This window comes from Gymnoscopelus microlampas (assembly GCF_963454915.1).
Source record: "Gymnoscopelus microlampas genome assembly, chromosome: 15".
Lineage (NCBI taxonomy): Eukaryota > Metazoa > Chordata > Actinopteri > Myctophiformes > Myctophidae > Gymnoscopelus > Gymnoscopelus microlampas.
This window is the reverse complement of record NC_139952.1, coordinates 43,244,815-43,267,574: the sequence shown is the minus strand read 5'-3', so window position 1 is coordinate 43,267,574 and position 22,760 is coordinate 43,244,815. Positions and strand designations below refer to the sequence as shown.

Below are 22,760 nucleotides of genomic sequence, written 5' to 3'. Positions count from 1 at the left end.
ACGTGTGATGTGGATCATTTGTGCCGTTGTGTGGGACAGTATAAAAGTTTGTCGCCTGCTGAATACTGGACTTGGTTTCGGTCCACACTGAAATCAAGGCACTGCAGTTTGTGAATAAATCATTACGTTTTGAAGAGTATCTTGGTCTCCGTCTCGTTTCGTAAGAAACCACTTCAAATGTGATATTTATGAGCTCTGACTAACCTGAAATTACGCCAGTTCTACACTGTCAACCTTGGGCCCCAGAGAAGGGGCGTTTGAGCTCTCCTTTACTCCCTTCTCTTGTTTTGGTATTCTTGAGATTGAGAAATACCCAGAAATTAATGTTGAGAAACGGCACATAAATTAACCATTTCTAAATCTAAACCCGTCTCTTGTTCTCTACCCACAGGAAAAGGCGGAACTGTTTCAGAAAGGTAGGTCATCTCTTGTTTACTGTGCTTCCAAGATACAGTAATGTTAATGTTTAAATAATAGAGCATTTAGACAAGGCATTCATCATTGCCCAAGGTTATCCAGCCGGAGGATGGCGTTTCAGTCCTAGCCATATAGGAGATGATTTGTTTATCTATCCATAGTTCTATTCAGTCATAAAGAAGAGAACATAACATTATGTTTATTCAGTCATAAATTCAACTCAATTAAAACTTTATTCCAGACACACAGGGGGTCCATATAGTACATACAAATCATCAACATCACACAATTAAACAATAAATGAAAAATAAAACAAACATAAAATCATACATAGAATCTGACTCTCCAGTGTTTATGTAGCCTGGACGAGTACAAGAGACAGCTCTTCCCTGGATTGACTATATCCTCAATAATACTGTTCACTTTCATGAACGGACCTGTTAAAGGAATTATCCTTATCCTTAAGTAGTATCCTCAGGGCATCATTGTAGGCCACGTTAAGCCTCTGCATGCTACCTTTCTTGTATAGAGAAGAGAACATAACATTATGTTTATCTATCCATAGTTCTATTCAGTCATAAAGTAGAGAACGTAACATTTGACCAACTCAGTGACCATGTCTGACAGTTCCCTCTGCAGGTCAGAGGTCACTCGTGGTGACAGTTCAATGTGCTGATTGGTCAGCTACTGTCATATCAGCCCTAGGGCTGATCACCCTCTCTGTCCTTTTATCACTCCCCTCACCCAGGGCAAATGAAGGCATCATACATGTTAAATATGGCTTGATGGATAATCACTTTTCACTTGAATCTGATTATTTAAAAAAGTGCATTACTTTTGTTTAAACCTGTGACATCAAAGGGACTAAATGACATTGTATTACATCACTTCCTCTACAGCTACAGTACATGTCAGTATCTGCCTTGCATGAAATGTGAGCACACAATAGTTCATGTTTACATTAAGCTCTACTGTACTGACCACAAGATGTAATTGAATTGACCTCTGTTCTGTTTTGCTTTCTTTCTGGATGCTCTTTTGCTGGATGTTTTGCTGGATGTTTTCAGAGGTGTTCCAAGGACATGGTAAGCTTCCATGTTTTCTGTGTTTTTTCTTTTCTTTTGACAGTGACAGCAGAACAGGTAGGAGAGGGACTATAGAGACCAGAGAGAGAGGACATAGAGCAGTGGTTCATAAACTTGTCAGGCCGCGACCCCCCAAAATAATAATATATTTGAACTGGGGAACCCCCAGCATGACAAGCACTTGGAATTGTAGGAGTTGAGGCACTACATTTTTGTTTCACTCAAAGCATGTAGTGAGCATGTGGATCGGTAATATAATATTTCACAATGTGGCCAATGTTTGACCATTCTTTAAAGCAGAGGTCTTCAACAGGGGGTCCGGGACCCCTAGGGGGTCTACAAGCTCACAACGCCTCACGCTGCGAGGAGGCTTGTAGATCTGCTATTTTTGGCAAAGAGGTATAGGTGTAGAGGGAAAAAAGAGCAGACCAAGTAAACAAAAAAGGTTTAATCTGAAACACAATTTTATACAATATAGAGGGGGTCCCTGCTTCATCTCTCTCTCAGCTAGGGGGTCCTTGGCCTGAAAACGTTGAAGACCCCTGCTTTAGTATAGTATAGTATAGTTTGTTGATTACTTATGACGCACTAATGGTCTTATTTTATTTAATTATTTCTTTCATTTTAGAGGTATTAAAAAGGTCTTTAAAATCCTTAAAGTGTCACTTTAGCAGTGGGCAGATACCTTGTATACACTTATACTGTATGTTGGTTTGTTTACTGTTGAGTGAGAAAACACTGTTGCACATTAAGCAAATCATCTGGGGACCCCCCCCCCCCAAAAAAAAAAGATAATATATATTTGGTGACCCCCCCTAGGGATCCTGACCCACATTTTGATAACCACTGACATAGAGGGAGATTAAAGAGATTATTTTTTTTTATTATTCTTTTCGTTTTGTTTTATGCCTTTATTTAGAGAGGGATAGGGAAAGTCGACTGACAGGAAATGGGGAGAAAGATGGGGGGTTGACACGCTGCAAAGGTCGCCGGGAACGGGAGTCGAACCCGCGACACGCTGGCATTGCAGCCTAGGGTGCCTGGACCGTCACGCTACGGCCCAGGCCAAGAGAGATGACTTTTGTGGAATTCTTTATCAATTAGTAATTGTTGAATGATGCAAGCAGACTCAGAGACATTTCACATTGTATGATTTTAGTACATGAGCTCAGGGGAGAACTATATTAACCCATTCATTTTTATATTATTCCATTATATACTGCATACACACTATTGCTGTACTATATTATACTATCATATGCTAGTATCTTACACTATTATATTTGCTATTATTGTTATTGTTACTGCTTGCACTGTATCTCTTTCTGTCTCTCCTCTGTCTCTCCCTTTCTCTCTCTCTTCTTTCCCCCAACACGGTCGAGGCAGAAGGCCCCCGCCCTAGAGCCTAGGGTCTGCCTGACGTTTCTTCCTGTTGAATTAAGAGGGAGTTTTTCGTTGCCACTGTCGCAAAATTGCTTGCTCAGGGTGGGATGTTGGGTCTCTTCTCTACATGTAAAGTGTCTTGAGACAACTTGTTGTGATTTGACACTTTAATAAAATTGAATTGAATTGAATTGAATTCAATCCGGGAACGCATCTGTGTCAGGATGTTAGATTTTAGCTTTTATACTTTTGGCTATGCAAAAATAGCAGATCTACAAGCTCATAGCGTGTCACTTTGTGCCGCACTGTGAGCTTGTAGATCTGCTATTTTTTGAAAAATCTTGCATTTTTTTGCAAATCTTCGAATATATATATTTTTTCAAGGGAACATTTTTAACTCAAATCTTTACTTCTGGGGGGAGGGGGGTCCCTGGAACAAAATATTTTTAGATGGGGGTCCGTGGCCAAATACATATAATTTTGGGTGGTCCTTGACGTGAAAAAGTTTGAGAACCACTGATATTATAGCAACATACATTTTTTTCAAAATAAACTGATTTAGAAGACATTTGTAGAATCCCCAGAAGCAAAGATTTGAGTTACAAATGTTCGCTTTTAAAAAATATATATATATATTCAAAGATGTTCACGATAAAAAAAAAATAGTAGATCTACAAGTTCATAGCCGTGCTATGAGCTTGTTGATCTGCTGTTTTTTAATAGCCAAAGAAAATTACACAGATGCTTTCCCGGTCTCTATGGGTTAAATATTTAGGGTGGTGGTACGATAGTTCTCAGGGGAAAGTAGGGAGAGAGCCTAGTTGTGCACAAAGATAAGAGGGGAACTTGCTTGTGTCACTTGCTTGTGTCCCCGACCAAGCTGTGCCAAAACAATACATACCAGGCCTGTGCCATTTTCATCTTGCCTCTATGATATTCAAATGGTCAGAACAAAATCAAAAGGCAAAAGGTGAACAACATGATAACAATATAAAGTATATACTTCTAACACAGTTCTTCCTCATGGTTAAACCATAATGGTTCTTTGAGGCGCCTTTCACTATTTAAACGCTAGCATTCCACTTTGGGGTGTGTTTTTATAGGCGAACGTTCGCCGAAAAAACAAAAGACGGTTTCCCAGTTTCGGCGAACATTCGCCGAAACTGGTTATTCAGGCATCACTCTGAATAACCAGTTTTGGTTGCCATGTGGTGCCACCTTTATTGTTCTGTGTATACAGATACAGTACTATAGATAGAGCAAGTATGCACTATGTGCGGTCAATATTTTTGCATTTCTCTGCAGTCGAGGTGTTATGTTTCCATGAAAGAGCAAATGGCTTTCTACTGTTTGTCATCTGGTGACACAAGACAAATGTTTTGACCTTTGTACGGGTGTAGAATGTTCCATTATAGGCGTCAACTCCCACTTCCGCTCAAAGATGCCAAGCGAGATAACCTCACAAGGCTGCGGATGTTGTGTGGTTAGAGACACATGCAGAAGATAGCTTTGCTGTCAGGCAGAAAACTTTCATCTTCATATTTGTATGTGTTTCTCTTTTTTCAATGTGCTACTTGATCGTGCAAGAGTGTTACATAATGTAAAGGTAGCGGAAATAGCTGACCTACAAGCTTCTGAAATTGGTTAAGTCTTTTTATTATGAATATGTAACTAATGAAAAGTGTTAACAAGAGCTTGTGACTAATAACTGCATTGGAAAACAGGTTATTTTACTTTAGTCTAGTAGTCAGCAAATCCTGGACAAATACCCAGACACCCCTCAGCGGTATAAGTAACAGCGTCTTATTTGGGGGCTACCAATGATAGAAGAGATTGCACCGAATTTTGCAAGCCGTTAAGCTGCTTTTTTTGGCTTCCCAAATTGTTGGAAGCCTCTTTATGGCCAACCTATGGACATGTCCTAGGCTGCCAAAAACAAACAGCGTGCATTCTGTTATCCTATATTCTTCACCAACCGGTGTCTCCCAGGGCTCTATACTTAGTCTGCTCCTTTTTCCCCATACACCAAAATGTTTGTGTTTACATTGCTTATTGGAAGTCACTCTGTATAAGAGCATCTGCTAAACTGTCTAAATTGTAAACACAATTCAGCTATAACCTTGCTCTGTGCTGGTATCAAGGAGCGGCTGTTATTTAATGACTTTTGTCATAAAAGCTTCCTCTAAGCTAGAGTCGAAAGTGCGGGCCACTTTGAGGATAGAAAGTGTTGTGGTGAGGAATGATTAGGCAGAGAGATGCAATAGGATATTCTTCTGGTTTACAAGGTTATTATTAATGAGTCAGACATCCTGTGTAGTCCTGCCTTGTCTTGGCAGTGAAAGGCTCCAGTGATTGCTGAAGGTCATCCTACCTTAACTCCCATTCCCAGGGCCATTTATCTGGCGACTCCCCCACTGCAGATGGCCTAGTATGGCACCTGCTTGGCTGTTGGGGGGGGGGGGGGGCAGCACTGTGTGTGTGTGTGTGTGTGTGTGTGTGTGTGTGTGTGTGTGTGTGTGTGTGTGTGTGTGTGTGTGTGTGTGTGTGTGTGTGTGTGTGTGTGTGTGTGTGTGTGTGTGTGTGTGTGTGTGTGTGTGTGTGCGAGTATGTGTACGGCTACCAACACAAGCCGTCACCCTGGCCGGCTGATCTTTTAGCAGGAGCTAAAGCGACCGAGTTGCCGTCCTGAGCGGTGCGACGCTCGCCTGAGCCTACTCAGCGCCGTTGGAGTTATGTACCGAGTTATGTACCTGACAAATCGCGGGTAGGTCCGTGTATCGCCTACTCGTCACCTACTCGCCCATTCAATGGTCTGATAAAACGTGATAATCTCCCATTCAATGCGTTGATAGCATTCGAAGCCGGTGGCCCACCATTTCTTTTAGGCCTAAACACGCGACGCATGCCTCCCGGGGGGGAGGGGGGGGGGGGGGGGGGGGGGGGGGGGTGAAGCTGTTTCAATTCATCAATCAATATGGAAGTCACGTGGTGAAAAAAAAAAAACCTTAAGGGAGGATGGGCAAGCGGACGGACCAAATCGTCAAGCTCATGTCACCATGATCAGCCATAACCATATAACGACTTTCCAATGCAGCTACAGCCAAATATGGACTGTGTTCTCTAACCTCAATGTGTCATCGTGGCATCAGGCCCTAACAGATCAGTCAGCATATATGGCCATAAACGAGACAACGACTGACAGATATATACAGAGATCTCCATACATGCCCATAAAACGGACAAGGAATGGCAGATAGAGATATGGAGTCCATAGAATGGACTCAGCTGCGGGTGGCAGCCGTGCCTAGTTGGCTAACGAGCCTCAGAGACTATTTAAAGAGGTGGTGCCATGTTTTTGCACTTTTTCTGTTTTTCATGTGTCTATGAGGTTGATAGAACTTCATTAAGGCCCCCGCTGGTGGTTTTATGGTGTTTCATGTCTTCTCTGACTATTTGGAGTTTTTTTCCTGGAGGCTGAAACCTTGAGAGTCAAACGTGCCAATCCAAAAACAGGGGCATAGTGACATCACAGAGCCCCCAAAAAACATACCCTCCCCCTCATTATCATGACACAACAGGTGTGGGCATGAGGAGGAGGAGGGACTAGGACAGGTGGGTGGTGCTAAGGTGGTGGAGGAGGTGCTAAGGTGAGAACCAGGCATACTTAATGAACTGGAGGCGTGTCCACATAAAAACATTTTTTTAAACAATTTCTGTACACTTTTATTTTTTGAAAAAAAATCCTTACATAATAATAATACCTTATGATCAGGTTTTAGGGTTGAAAAATATCATGGCACTCCATCTTTAAGACTGTCTGTGACTTCACTCTGTGCTGGATCATTGTATTGTTGTGGGGCTTGTTCCTTGGTCCCTGTGTTTCCCCGTTGTAATGTAATTCCCTCTGTTTGAGGTGTACCTATGTTTGTTTGCATTATTATGATTTAAGTAAAGTCGTCGTTTATTGTCAACCTTGGTCTCCTGAGTATACTTTGATGTTGAGTTCTGCATATGGGTCGCAAAACATCCGGGTCCCTAACACCATATCAGTTGGATGACTGATGCAACGTAGCTGTGAGGTGGATGTTAGATGTGAGGTGGACTCTAGATGTGAGAGAGACGCCAGAGAGGGTCACTTGTAAAAGATCTATGGCTTTGATGCTATAGATTCGATGTGGGCCTATTTGACAGTGCAGAAACATATGACTTGATGCATGTAACATTAACGAGTGTCAACGAGCATCGGCTGGACACAGACACACACCTGCCCTCTGCAGTGCTCTAAACCGAAAGTGATTGGAGTCTCATTTCTCTCCAAAAGCCCTTGAATATGATGGAATATGATTAAGTACTGTGATTATGGTAAGCTCACATTTCATATTATACACACCATACAGTAAGAACTCCTCTACCTTTCACTAGCATATATATATATATTTTAAATATATATATATATATATATATATATATATATATATATATATATATATATATATATATATATATACACGTTTTGATATGGCAATATATCGCGGGACGATATATCGGCACACCCCTATTGTATATCTGTTTTCAGCGTGCAGCATAAATTAAGCATTATGGTTACCTCACAAGCCTGATTCGGTGATAGTAGTCTACAGCTTGGATTGGAAAGCTCTGTGAGATCATTATGGATCATACTGTACATGTTTCACAAATGCTAGTGTGACAATCTAACCTACTGAAACTCTTGTGACACTGTTTATAGTAGAATGGGTTTTTCGTGTGGATACGATGGTGTGTCTTCAGAGTATCTGACCGAATGAAACTCTTTTCACAATGTTTACAGTGGAAAGGTTTTTCTCCGGTGTGGACATGCTGCTGGTGTTTCTTCAGATCGACTGACTGACTGAAACTCTTTTCACAATGATTACAGTGGAAAGGTTTTTCTCCAGTGTGGATACGCTGGTGTTTGCTCAGAGTGTCTATCCGACTGAAACTCTTGTTACACAGTTAGTTTACAGTAGAAAGGTTTTTCTCCAGTGTGGACACGCTGGTGTTTGATCAGACTACCTGACTCACTGAAACTCCTGTCACACTGTTTACACTGGAAATATGGTTTGTCTCCGGTGTGGATACGCAGGTGACTCTTAAAATGACCCAACTGACTGAAACTCTTGCCACACTGTTTACAGTGGAAAGGTAATTCTCCAGTGTGGATACGCTGGTGTTGGATCAGACGACTCGTTGAAACTCTTGCCACACTGTTCACAGTGGAAAGGTCTTTCTCCAGTGTGGACACGCTGGCGTGTCTTCAGGTGACTTAACTTACTGAAACTTGTGTCACACCGTTTACAGTGGAAAGGTTTTTCTCCAGTGTGGACACTGGACACGCTGGTGTTTGTTCAGATTACATTGAATCTCTTGTCACACTGTTTACACTGGAAAGGCTTTTCTCCAGTGTGGATACGCTGGTGTCTCTTCAGGTGACTTAACTTACTGAAACTTGTGTCACACTGTTTACAGATGTGAGTTTTCTTCTCTCCTGTGTAAATCACCTGATGTTTCTTTACATCTCCTAGTTGGTTTAACATCTCGGTATACCGTTGATGTCTTTGAGATTTCGGTGGGTCTGTGTCTCCTCGTTTCCGGCTCGTTACAGAGCTGGTTATTTGCTGACAGGCCTCTGAGCAGATTATGTCCGTTCCTCAGTGTTTGGAGGTTGAGGTCGTCGTGGCTCGGCTGAGACGTGAAGGTACACTCGGAACAGGAGAGCTTAGTCTGGGAGGATTGGGACCACACTCCTCCCAGGAGTGGCGGTTCACGGACAAAGCTGCTGCTGTACATGGACTGTGATGGGGACGGAGTTGTATAGGCTCTGCTGAAGCTGGAAAATGTGTCCTCTCTCTTTATCTCCCTGTATTCTTTGTCTGAATCTCTTGTGGAGAGATACTCCTGGTCTCAGTGGAATGAAGTGGAAGTCTAAAGTAACTTCCCACCTCATATATGCTGAGCAGAGCTCTGGTCTGACCTCACTCACAACACAATCGGTTGCCATGCATGCCAAGCAAGTAGTAACACCGATGTGTGCAGGCTGCCGCCCTTCTATATCTGGGCAAGAGTGATGAATATAATATCACCATTATGGCAGCAGTGTTGATTTCGTCGACCGAAACGATGACGAAAAATGTTCGTCGACTACCTTTTTTCACTGGCAAAAACTAGATCAAAACAAAATAAAAACTAAGCTATGATGACTAAAACTAAGACTAAATATATTGACTATTTTGTCAACAAATAAAAACTAGACTAATGTTAGGGAGGGATCTAGTGGAGAAGAGATCCAGTAGAGCTAAAAGACAAGTCAGTCAGTGTTTGGTTGTGCCCGCGTGCTGTGCTCCGAAAATAGCTGATCTACAAGCTCACAACGCGTCGCGCTGCGACGCGTTGTGAGCTTGTAGATCAGCTATTTTCAGCATGCAGCCAAGTGTAAAATCAGCCATTACGACGCCATCAAGGCACAGCTAAAATACATTATAGTCGACTAATTCAACTGTAGATTTAGTCAACTATAATCTTATGATATTTAGTCAACTAAAACTAGACAAAAACTAAAAAATGTTCAGATGACTAAAATATGACTAAAACTTAATGGAATTTGATTCAAAAGACTATGACTAAAACTGAATAAAAATTTGCTGTCAAAATCAACACTGTTTTTTGGGGTGGTGTAACCGCCCCCTATAAGTGAGTTTTGGACACTGACCAATCCTGCACCGTGATTGGCCAATAGTCTACAACGCAGTCTACAACCCTAACCCTTCCACAGTCAATGCAAATCTATACTTTTGCAAAGTCAGCCAATCACATTACAGCTAGTGTCATCACCACTAGCTGTAATGTGATTGGCTGACTTTGCAAATTCAGGACTGTGATTGGCTAGCGAAACACGTGACACATGTGAAGCCCTATGAATAGCAGTACGGACTTAAAAAAAAGTCCTTTTTCTCAAGTGAGTCATGTTGTGATGACCACACACCGCCCACTTCACACTGGGTGTGATTTTTTTTTTTAAACATTTGTGAAATGGGACATTCTGCATAATGAATACTTTAATACTTTCTAACTGTATATATATATATATATATATATATATATATATATATATATATATATATATATATATTTAAATATTTGACCGAGTTCCGCACTATGAGCTTGTAGATCTGTTATTTTTGAATAGCCAAAGAAATAAAAAAAATCACACCCTGTGTGAAGGTAGCGGCGCCTTTGATACATTATGTCATCGATATGTGTTTATAATGTGTTTATAGCCATGTGTCACGTGAAGCTTGACCAATCACTTTGTTGACGGGTCTGACCAATCAGAACGTTGACGGGTCTGACCAATCAGAACGTTGACGGTGAACACGGACAAAGTCAGGTATAGAGCAGGATCCGCTCTATACCTTTAGGTATAGAGCGGAAAATTACACAGATGCGTTGTAAAAATTACACAGATGCGTTCCCTGTTTTAAAGGATTAAGGGGCAGATTATCAGCACGTGTCAGGTTCGACCGCAATGTCCACATCACTGGTATAATTCAAACTTGTTAATGGACAGTATTGTGTATTGCTGATGTTTCTCCATGTCTGACTCTCTCTTCCAGTTTATTTGGATCACATTGACATTCTGGGAGACCGCCCGAAATATCCATTATTAGGTTAGTAAAGTGTGTATGTGTGTTATAGAAATATTCATAATTAGGTTAGTAAAGTGTGTATGTGTGTTATAGAAATATTCATTATTAGGTAGTAAAGTGTGTATGTGTGTTATAGAAATATTAATTATTAGGTTAGTAAAGTGTGTATGTGTGTTATAGAAATATTCATTATTAGGTTAGTAAAGTGTGTATGTGTGTTATAGTGTATTCATAATTAGGTTAGTAAAGTGTGTATGTGTGTTATAGAAATATTCATTATTAGGTTAGTTAAGTATGTATGTGTGTTATAGAAATATCCATTATTATGTTATTGAAGTGTGTATGTGTGTAATAATATCCATTATTAGGTTATTAAAGTGTGTGCTGTATGCATGTTATAGCATCCAACTCACACCTTCATATTTGGGATAGTCATTTATTGTTTTATACTCTGGTGCAGGTAAATAACATCTCATTTGTTATATCCCAGTTAGGTTCTTGTCCTGGCTATGATTGAAAGCGGGTTAAGGAACTTGGAATATTCTGATACTTCCTGAGATGCTAAAGCTTTTAAACGTCTTATCCTGTTATTTTACTGTTGATCAGTATAGTTGTGCACAGGAGTTTGGGGGAAAATAAGCAGATTATCAAACTTAAAGAAACCGTAACTGTTGCCTGTTGTTCACAATGTGCGAAAAGTAGTGGTTTGTATGCAGTGGTTTGTATGCGACAATTTGGTTCACTGTATCTAGACCAGAATGGGCGGTGGTAGCCACAGACCACAGACTGTACGGATTCAGTCAACTGAAGCATGCGTATTCCAATGCTTATCGGCTCTAGTGCAGTGATTCTCAACCTTTTCAGGCCGCGACCCCCCAACAGAATCATATTTGAACTGGGGACCCCAGACCCTGATAAGCGCTTGGAATGTACAGTATAGGAGTTGAGGCATTACATTTAGTTTGACTCGGTTCCACACATAAATATTGTGAAAATAGCAGATCTACAAGCTCACAACGCCTCGCGCTGCGAGGTGTTGTGAGCTTGTAGATCTGTTATTTTAACATTTTTTGCCTCTTATATTATTTGACAATTTGGCCGATGTTTGACTTTTATAGAATCGTTTTTTGATTACTTTTGATGCAGTAATGTTTTTTTTTATATTCTTTCTTTTTTTTTGGGATGTATTAAAAACGTCTCAAAAGTCCTTAAATTGTCACTTCTCTGTCATCTGGGGACCGCCCAAAAATCATGTAAGGGAGAACCACGGCTCTAGTGCATAACTGTAGTCCCAGGTTTTCAGAAAGTAGCATATCCAGTTTTCCTGTTCCACCTCATTTTCCCATTGCTTCGTTTTATTGGCTCGGCATCAGGCATGAATCTGAGACACAGTATGACACCGTCACGTGTTCCCATTTCAAATCTGCTGCTGAGCCAATCAAACAAAGCTATGGGAAAATGAACTGGAAGAGGAAACGGGTAACCTGGAAACCTGGGATTGTCTACAGCTACACGCAGAGCCTATTGAACAGAAAGCAGTAAAGAATGTAATCTGTATACTATATTCACAGAAAGCAGCACTAGAGGAAAGGCCTTGCATGGGTTCACTAAAATATTGAGATATCTTGCATTTATTGACAAAAAATAACAACATAAAGGAAATAATGCAAAACAAGTGTAGAAAGTCCCTGCGTCGTTTGTCCCTGCGCCCTCTAAAGCTTAAAGTTTTCTGAAAAACATTTTATTGCAAAAATGTAAAACAAATTCATGTTGCTATGTACTTAGCAGCAAACATCTAAAATGACACCGTTGCTTTCCCGGATTGAAGGGTTTAAGAACGTATAGGCTTTCCAGGTCTAAATAGGTTAATTACCCATAGCAAGATCCCCTTATCTCCCAAAAATAACTATTTTTCTATCCGTTAGTCATGGAGACTTGAATTCATGGATATGTTTTTGTTTTTGTCGCATTCCTAAGCCAATAATTTGATGACAGCACTTCCGGTAGGAGACACAAAGAGTCTCCTTTGTGTTTCCTATCGGAATCGCTGCCTACTGGTCCGCTGGTCATCAAATTATTGGCTTGGCACAAGAATAAATAATTACATGAATTCCATGGGGTGACTAATCGATAGAAAAAAAGTTATTGTTTGGGTGAACTGTCCCTTTAACACACATGCATGTGTTTTGTTTTCGGCATTTGCCTCTCTCCTAGGCTTGTCTCTGGTGACGCTGTGCTTTGGTTCAGAGGATGGCTCCCTGTTCTACCTGTGTCACGCCTGTGAGAAACCAGTCTCGGACATAAGTGAACATCTCGACTCTCCTGAGCACCTTCGCAATTACTATGTAAGTGTTGACCACCTCGTTTACACAGAGATACACAACAGTTTGCATAAATGCTTTTTGTAATTGAGATTTCATCTTTCCTATTTCCCCAGAACTACACCAACCCAGACGTGCTGAGATTCTCATGGATTCCCAGCTCAAAGATCCACACCATGGTGGATCCTGTGGCCCACAGCAACGTCAAGAAGAACTGGGAACGACACACGGGGAAGCTGCAGGTTGGTTGGCATCAGTGGTGTAAAGTAACTGAGTACATTTACAAGTACAACTTAAGTACAATTTTGAGGTACTTTTACTTTACTGTAGTATTTCCAATTTTCAAATGTTTTACTTTTACTCCACTTCATCTCATAGGAAAATATTGTACTTTTAGTCCATTACAATTATTTGAAAACTTATAGTTCTAGTTACTTTGCAGATATAAATTATTGTATTATTGTATAATAATTTTGTAAAACATACATTAACCACTTCAGCCCTATTTTATACTTAGACTATTTGAAAATAGCCGATCTACAAGCTCACAACGTGTTGCATCACGGCGCGTTGTGAGCTTGTAGATCGGCTATTTTCAAACATCTTAGTACAGTACCTTTTGGTACTTTAAGTATATTTTGATGCCAATACTTTTGTACTTTTACTCAAGTAACATTTTGAACACAGGCCTTTTACTTGTAACAGAGTATTTCTACATTGCGGTATTGATACTTTTACTTAAGTAAAACATTTGAGTACTTTTCCCACCAGTGGTTGGCATGTGCGGAGCGCTTGAATTTGATAAGAATTCAACATGTTTCAACATGAGCTTGTTTTATTCCATTATTTCTGTGTGCAGGTTCTGGACTTGCCTCCAGATTTGTTTGAAACAGTGAGAGGCACCAGTTATGTCAAAGGTACGATAATGTTTATTTAGAATGTTAATGTTAATCCTGAAGATCCCCTGTTAGATTGACAACACCATATAGTGACTGATGCTCACCTTAAGTTGTTTATGGAACGCAGATCATAGATTTCCACTCCAGTTATCCACTGGCTAAGAAGAACATAATTATGAATTTCTACCACAATGCAGGCGAGACAAATGATCAAATATGATCATTATTATATTTCAATATTAACCCATTTAAACCGGGAACACATCTGTGTAACCACTTTATCCATATTTTATACTTTGGGCTATTAAAAAATAGCAACATTTGTAACTCAAATCTTTGGTTCTGGGGGGTTCCTGGAAAAAATATTTTGAGGTCGGCGGCCAAATACATCATTTTGGGTGGTCATTGACATGAAAAAGTTTGAGAACCATTGATATTAAAAAGCAACATACATGTGTTTTTCAGAAAACTGTTTTGTAGAATCCCCCCAGAAGCAAAGATTTCAGTTAACACATGTTTGCTTTAAAAATATATATATATATATATTCAAAGGTTTGGACACATTTTCACGATTTTTCAAAAATAGCAAATCAACAAGCTCGTAGCGTGACGCTCCGTGCCGGGCTATGAGCTTGTATATCTGCTATTTTTGAATCGCCAAAGAAATCTAAAATGACACAGTATGCGTTCCCTGATTGAATGGGTTAAAGACTATCACTTGAACTGTTGAGCCATACAAATGAAGTCATGATTCTTCTCACTCTTTGACAGCAATGGCCACTCTGGGTGAAAATGACAACCTTCTGAAGCAGACCACAGGTCAGTTGATGAGCTGCCTCATTATTTATGCAGTTTGAACGAACCCTTCAGTAAGAGATCCTTCCTCATACATTCTGTCATCAACAACAGCCTTGTGTTCCAATATTTGTGATCCATCTATCCACATATATGTACAGTATATACACAGTATATGTATGTGCTCCATCTATCCCCACAGCTGCGAAACCAAAAAAGATGACCATACAGACATACCTGGAAACCCCCAACAGGAAGCATCCTCTTCTAGGTCAGTGGTTGCATCTCAGAATAATGACCTCATGATGCAGGAAGAGTGTACGTACGGGGCATACTGTATATGTAGTTTGTTCTTTTATGAATGAATGCACACACACACACACACACACACACACACACACACACACACACACACACACACACACACACACACACACACACACACACACACACACACACACACACACACACACACACACACACACACACACACACACACACACTCTCTTTGTTGATCTGAAATGTCGGGGTCTGTTATACGCTGTTCCATGGTAGTATAGATTGCTTTAATGTTTTCATTAGAACCATCTATGAGGGACTTTTAAAGAACTTGTTCTCAAAGTGGGTTCCGGGGACCCCCAGGGGTCCTTGGGGGGGGGGGGGGGGGGGGGGTTCCAGGGGGGGGGTTCCAGGGGGTCCCCAGCTAAATATGTTATGTTGTAGCATCACAATAATTGTAACCACTTTAACCTTTTATACTTTGGCTATTCAAAAAATAGCAGATATACAAGCTCACAGCACACAGAGTGCCGCGCTATGAGCTTGTAGATCTGCTATTTTTGAAAAATCGTGAACATTTGTGCGAACCTTTGAATACGTATATCCATTTTTTAAGCGAACATTTGTAACTCAAATCTTTGCTTCTGAGGGGTCCCTGGAACAAAATATTTGAGATGAGGGTCCGCGGCCAAATACATATAATTTTGGGGGTCCTTAGAGTTACTACAGGGGGTCCGCCAAATCTTTGTGATATGATTTTTTTTTTTACATTACCCACTTGAACCCTAACATCCCTTTTCTGAGGAGAACTTTAGCCAAAAATAGCAGATCTACAAGCTCACAACGCCTCGCAGTGCGAGGCGTTGTGAGCTTGTAGATCTGCTATTTTATTTTTGGCAAAGAGGCTATAGGTGTAGAGGGGAAAAAAGAGCAGACCAAGTAAACAAAAAAGGTTTAATCTGAAATACAATTTTATACAATATAGAGGGGGGTCCCTGCTTCATCTCTCTCTCTCAGCTAGGGGGTCCTTGGCCTGAAAAGGTTGAAGACCCCTGTCATATATATTATTTAACTCTGTTGCACCTTGTCATCCCTGTAGGTCTGGAGCACCTGGTGGAATGTAGCAGTGAGGAGCAGACTGACAGACGCTTATATCTCTGCACCGTATGCAAACTCACTCTAACCGACCACAAGATCATCAGTCATCTCCTGGGCTTTGATCACATCCGCTGCTACATTGTAATTTGCTATGACACACTGCTGCATAAAAATGGAAAAAAAACTCTGTTAAGCTTACTTGCTTAAAGGAGTAGTTCACCCAAAAAAATACTTATTTTCAATCAATTACACATCCCATGAAGCATTGAATTATGGGAGATTTTTTAGTTTTTGTCACATTCCTGAGCCAATAATTTGATGATGATAATAAAGATGCTAATGTATCCGGGAGGAGACACAAAGGAGACTCTTTGTGTCTCTTACCGGAGAAACAGCCGGTTATCAAATTATTGGCTTAAGAAAGCAAATATTGTGATAAACCAAAAACATCTCCATGAATTCATTGCTTCATGGGGTGTGCAATTGATAGAAAATAAGTACTTTTTTGGGTGAACTACTCCTTTAAGATTGAGAAATACCACAAAAAAAGGGAAGCGTGTCAACTGTCAACGGGTTTGCTCAACTCACATTTTATTACCATGAATTAGTATATCAGTTACATGGTGTTGTTATGGAAGGTTGGATAAAGTAAGAGAAAGGAACTAGAAAGGTGCAATTTCAGGAAATTGCAAGTGTGGTTGCCTCGAAGGAAAGTCGTGGTGGACAGTAACTAAGTACATTTACTCAAGTACTGTTCTGTACTTAAGTACAATTTAGATTTTACTGGAGTATTTACAGTTTGTTTACTTCCATTTGAAAATAGCCGATCTACAAGCTCACAATGCGTCTTGTGAGCTTGTAGATCTGCTATTTCAAAAAATATTTTAGAATTTAGAATGCAATTGTAGAATCCCCAGAAGCAAAGATTTGAGTTACAAATGTTTGCTTTAGTTTAAATATATATATATTCAAAGATTTGCACACATTTTTGCATTTTTTCAAAAAAATAGCAGATCTACAAGCTCATAGCGTGGCACTCGGTGCCGCGCTATGAGCTTGTATATCTGCTATATTTGAATAGCCAAAGAAATACAAAAATGACACAGATGCGTTCCCGGTCTTAATGGATTAAGGCCATGGACTGTTGATTAAGTGGCTACTAAAGGTCACTTCTGTGTTGTTTTGTGTTTTCCAGAATGCATGGCATCCCTCTACTCTGCCCGGCAGCTATTATTACACTTCCAGGTTTCACGACATGATGCAGGATTTAGCCAAACAGATGGAAGAAATCCATGGAACGACCATCACCGATATGAAGGTAATCAAGTAATCATTATCCATGAGAGGCTGTGTTTGTGCGTGTTTGTGAGCTTGTGAAGCTACAGTATATGGTCAGACTTGTCTGAAATGCAAGCCGATCCAACAAACGCATCCATTTCCCATGTTACCTTGCGGGGGCTGTACGTAGGAAGTGTCAGCAGCGGATGGCAGCAGTGCTGGTCAGGGCCACGGGAAGACGTTTTAGATTAAGGGTCGCGTGCGAACATTTGTGTTTTTTTTCCGGGTTTGTTACTTTTTTGGAGGGTTTAAGTGTTACTTTAATTCGGTTCATTCGGTTCCAGAACACATATTGCACTAAATCCCCCCCAAATAACGACCAACAACAACAGGTACATTATGCAAAAGTGTTTTTAACACATCGGGTGCCAGCATTTTTTCATAACAACATACCGTGGGTGCCAGCATTCTCCCCATTGACTGTGCTTTGCTGTTTAAAGCTTTAAAGCGTTACAAGCAAATCCACGCAAAAAAAGCATCGATTCATGTTGTGCCATGAGCCTGGCTACAGCCTGGAACCATAACATTTCCCTCGCGAGTTACAACGGGGGGGGATCGCGCATCGCGCATGACCGGTTTTCCCCACAGGAAACAGATTCGGAGATATAGGCGTTTCAAAGTAGGAAATAGACAGGAAGCGGATGGGATTAATTTTTTTGTTTCCGGTGAGCGATCTGGCACTTCCTTCGCAGGATTACAATGGGTGCTCCCAGAGCTGCTCTAGCCCCGCCCGCGCGGAGAAAAACGAAAAAAACAAAAAGACTAAACTCACGGTTCAGACCGTGTTCGGCACCGGAGCGCTACTATGTAAACACACGGTTCAGACCGTGTTCGGCACCCGATGTGTTAATTATGTTTAAAAAAAAATAATTAGGGGGTGCTGCAGCCCCCTAGGCACCCCTACTTCCCGCGGCAATGGTGCTGGTTTTCTAGTTTTTGATTGATTGATTTATTGATTGATTGAATACTTTATTAGCAGTTTGCCAAAAAAAAGCACAGGACACTACAGTTCAATACAAGGTATGCTAAAAGGATTTAAAACCCAAGAAAGCCTATGGTTTGTTTCCATTGGGGTCCTTTGTACTCAATTTAATGACAGTCAGATATACACTACTATGCAGAACATCATAAAAACAATTTGAAAACAGAAAAAAATGCAAAAATGCAGGTACTGACGAAGTTATAAAAGTTATAACAAAAAGAGGTATTTATTAGGAAATGAGGTTACAAGCAAAGATTTGAGTTACAAATGTTCGCTTAAAAAATGGATATACGTATTCAAAGGTTCGCACAAATGTTCACGATTTAAAAAAAATAGCAGATCTACAAGCTCATAGCGCGGCACTCTGTGCGCTGTGAGCTTGTATATCTGCTATTTTTTGAATAGCCAAAGTATAAAAGGTTAAAGTTCTATCTGTCTCTACTCAGTATTTGACTTTATCTTTCTTTGAGACTCAGACCTGAGTCTCACGTATATCCATTTTTTAAGCGAACATTTGTAACTCAAATCTTTGCTTCTGAGGGGTCCCTGGAACAAAATATTTGAGATGAGGGTCCGCGGCCAAATACATATAATTTTGGGGGTCCTTGACATGAAAAAGTTTGAGAATCACTGGCATAGCAGGAGAACAAATTCAAACCCTTGTTAGTGCCAAATCTGGGTTGAACGTGATCAGTGGAGCTACCTTGTGATTGTGAACTTCATTTACGTTTTGAAGTACTTTGACAGGTACATGGGTGTCTTTGTGGTGTAGTGTTAGCCTGGTTCCAGACGAATCTGCCTTTGCAAAATTGTATTTCACTTTAGTGTGTCGTGTGATATTGTCTGGCCACGCGAGGCTAGTGTAGTGTATCTTGTAGACCAGGCCTATTGCAAGTTGCTGTACTCTGTCCTTAACCCTGTTGATGGGTTAGATGAGTCGTAGATGTAAGGCCAAGAAGTAGCCTTACCAGTTTGTTTTGGGATGTCTGGAGCCTTGTTTTTAAGGCCCTTGTGGCGTTGTGGTACCATGAGGTGCACGCATAGTCGTGGTGCGTAGTTTGTTTGACTTGCTGAAAGAGAACTACAAGCGGAATGGCTGCCAAGTGCGGTCAACGCCTGTCCCATTGGTTTGGCGCGCGGTCAAGGTTCATCAATGTTGAACCCGACATTTCACGCCCTACAACGAGGTCGACGCTTCACCCCGTTCTTCTCATAGAATGGAAGTGAGCGGGGAAGCCACAGTGGTGGAAAAAGTACTCAAATGTTTTACTTACGTAAAAGTATCAATACTGCAATGTAGTAGTACTCGGTTACAAGTAAAAGTCCCAAATTCAAAATTGACTTGAGTGAAAGTACAAAACTATTGGTATCAAAATGTACTTAAAGTACCAAAAGTAACAGTACTAAAATGTTTGAAAATAGCAGATCTACAAGCTCACAACGCGTTGTGAGCTTGTAGATCGGCTATTTTCAAATAGCTTAGAAATAGAATAGGGTGGTTAATGTATATTTTATAATGTAATCATTTATATCTGCAAAGTAACTAAGGTTTTCAAATAATTGTAGTAGAGTAGAGTAGAGATGTAGTGGAGTAAAAGTATAGACAATTGGAAATACTCCAGTAAAGTAAAAGTACCTCAACATTTTACAGTACCTAAGTACAGTACTTGAGTAAATGTACTTAGTTACTTTGGAGAAATGTTTGGAGCAGGGGAGTCTGGTGCAACGCTCAGGTCCTGGACCTGGTGAGACGGAGGAGGAGCCCGGCCAGGAGGCCATCCACAGAGCCTAGCCCCTCCACGTGCCAGAGCCTCCGCTCTCCCCCATTCCTGGCAGAGTAGTTTCGGACAAGCGTATTGAGTGGCCCTGTCTTTCCCTATTTAGGACTGACCGTGGGTAGCTACCTGGGACGTAAGTCGGGGCTTGATCAACCCTGGCTGGGTCACCTGGGTGAGGGTGTATGTTGCGAGACCCGAAACATCCTATGACCCCAGGCTACAACACTGATGATACGTCCCAGGTGCATCCATGTGATGTTTTTTCGTTACTTTACACCACTGGGAAGCCAACACTTCTGATGCGTCTGGCGCTGTTGTCTGACCGGGGCTTGACTTGTCATAATTTTAAGGCCTTCTTTTATAGCAAGTGGTCCTGCTGCCTGCCTTGTTGTTCACATCATTGGAAGGGGCTTCCTATGTAAAGGGTAAGTTTACTTTTTTTTGTTCCAGAGTCAGAAACGGTATTACCATTATTATTCCTGCTTTTACCATTTTTTTTTTTATTATAAGGCCTTTATGTCTCTACTTTTATCCACCAACAACTTTTAGCCCTGGAGATGCTGGAATACTTGAGGAACATACACAAGGAGAGCAGCGTGATAACTAGCATCACACCAGGAGACAAGCTGGGTGAGTATTAGACTGAAGGAATGAAAACTGTCGGGGGAAAACATGACATACAGTATCACTATGTCCAAAATCAACCTCATTATGTCCAAAGTTTCGAGCTTGTGGATCTGCTACTTTTGATGCTTTTGTGTGACGCTGTAGTATGATCAAGTAGGGCGTTAATTTCCGGAAAAACATAGCGCCACGCTACGAGCTTGTAGAGCTTTTTTTTTCGTGAAAATGTGTGCAAATCTTTGAATATATTTGTTTTTTAAAGCGAAAATGTTTAACTCAAATCTTTGGTATTCTACAAATGTCTTCTAAATCCTAACATTTTTTTTGAAAACATACTTATGTTGCTATAATATCAGTGGTCCACTGTTTTTCATGTCAGGACAACCCAAAATGATATGTATTTTTCTGCGCGAAAGATTTGAGTTAAAAATGTATATATATATATATATATATATATATATATATATATATATATATATATATATATTCAAAGATTTGCGCACATTTTATTTTCAAAAATAGCAGATCTACAAACTATTTTTTATGATACTGGTACACATTTACTGGTTTACTGATTTAACCAATTTACTGATGGGAGGCGGTGGATCTGATATGCAGGGGTGCACATAACTGGTGCGCAGGTGCGCATGCGCACCCAAAATAAAAAATGCGCACCACATCAGGCGACGCGAGGCGCTTTTGCGCACCAACAGCTGGGACAGGAATTTCCAAGCTTTTATTTTTTAGCAAAAATAAAAAATAAAAGCCTGGAGATCGAGGCTAGGAATTTACTTCCTGAAGCCAAACTCACACAATCACTCTAAAGCACCCGTCGGCCCCATGTACAGCCATTACGCACAGGGGTAGAGATAATATCTCTACCCGCGTCGCCTCGCATCGCCTCGCATTGCCTCGCAGCGTGCACGCAGCCAGCAGCGGCTGTTAGAGGCACTCGTCACCGATGATGAACGCACCTGCAAAATATGCCGTGAACGTCCCAATCTGGCGGATAAAATCAGCGCAGCAGCACAGGGCACCAACCTTGGGGGCTTTATGTAACAGCGTGAGAAAAAAAAAAACGACGAAAATCGGCGGAATTTAGAAGCAGAGCGTCCTTTTCCCCCCCCCCCCCCCCCCCCCCCCCGTTGACAAAACTGTCCGGTGGGCACCGTGCTGAACCCCCCCGCCCCCGTTGACAAAACTGTCCGGGCTGACCCCCCCCGCATTGACAAAACGGGACGGGCGCCATGCGCACCAAGTCACATGTCCAGGTGCTCTTCTGCGTACCAGACCTAAAAAGCTATGTGCACCCCTGCTGATATGTCATGTTTGAATCACTGCTGGCTGCAGTGGTTAGTATGTGTCACATCCAGTAGTTGTGGGCTACAGAGTAGCCCACAACTACAGTACCTGCAAGGTTTGATTTGCTGGGGGAGCAGGGGGGGGGCGGGGAGGAGCGGGCTGTTGGCAGTGTGGTGGAAGTCCATGTTGATGTGGTATCTTTAAGTATGGCCTTGGAGACGAATAGTGGCTGTAAAATGAGTCAGGCAGTCAGTCAGGCAAAAGTAGGTAACATTAAAGATGGGGTTTATTGAAGATACGTTTACATGGTCAGTCTGACGGGCTGTTACTCTCTCTAGTACACCGTGGGAAGGTTCTCGTGGTAAGGCTCTGGGGCATGTATATACATGTATATGTATGTAGGCGCTCCCACTGTCCACATGTGTGTGGGGTCAGATGTCCGTGCGTGGTAGAGGGGCGCGTCCATGTGTGAGTGAGTGTGTGTGTGTATTAGACAGGGTTAGGGTTAGGGATAGCGATACTTATCCTTATAAGGCACTGAAGTAAGACTGTATGTGCGTGCATGTCATCTGTCTTCTTAATGGGTGTATGTATGTGTGTGTCCTAACTTATATAAGATACTATGTGTGTGTGTGTTTGTGTGTGTGTGTGTGTGTGTGTGTGTGTGTGTGTGTGTGTGTGTGTGTGTGTGTGTGTGTGTGTGTGTGTGTGTGTGTGTGTGTGTGTGTGTGTGTGTGTGTGTGTATGTGTGTGTGGGTGTGCGTGTACGTACCTGTG

The 22,760-nt window shown here is 41.3% G+C and overlaps 1 protein-coding gene across 1 annotated transcript in view; it reads left to right on the top strand.

Annotated features, from left to right (window-relative positions):
• The window catches only part of LOC311062162 (uncharacterized protein), a 112,304-nt gene that overhangs the window by 2,158 nt on the left and 87,386 nt on the right, over window positions 1-22,760 (top strand). Inside the window, exons 3-14 of the mRNA XM_084081000.1 lie at window positions 392-416; window positions 1,485-1,502; window positions 10,535-10,588; window positions 12,782-12,912; window positions 13,005-13,130; window positions 13,748-13,805; window positions 14,559-14,606; window positions 14,785-14,853; window positions 15,961-16,100; window positions 17,155-17,277; window positions 20,422-20,482; window positions 20,607-20,687. Of these exons, the coding sequence (XP_083937126.1) occupies window positions 392-416; window positions 1,485-1,502; window positions 10,535-10,588; window positions 12,782-12,912; window positions 13,005-13,130; window positions 13,748-13,805; window positions 14,559-14,606; window positions 14,785-14,853; window positions 15,961-16,100; window positions 17,155-17,277; window positions 20,422-20,482; window positions 20,607-20,687 (934 nt within the window). The remainder of the gene's footprint in view (window positions 1-391; window positions 417-1,484; window positions 1,503-10,534; window positions 10,589-12,781; window positions 12,913-13,004; window positions 13,131-13,747; window positions 13,806-14,558; window positions 14,607-14,784; window positions 14,854-15,960; window positions 16,101-17,154; window positions 17,278-20,421; window positions 20,483-20,606; window positions 20,688-22,760) is intronic.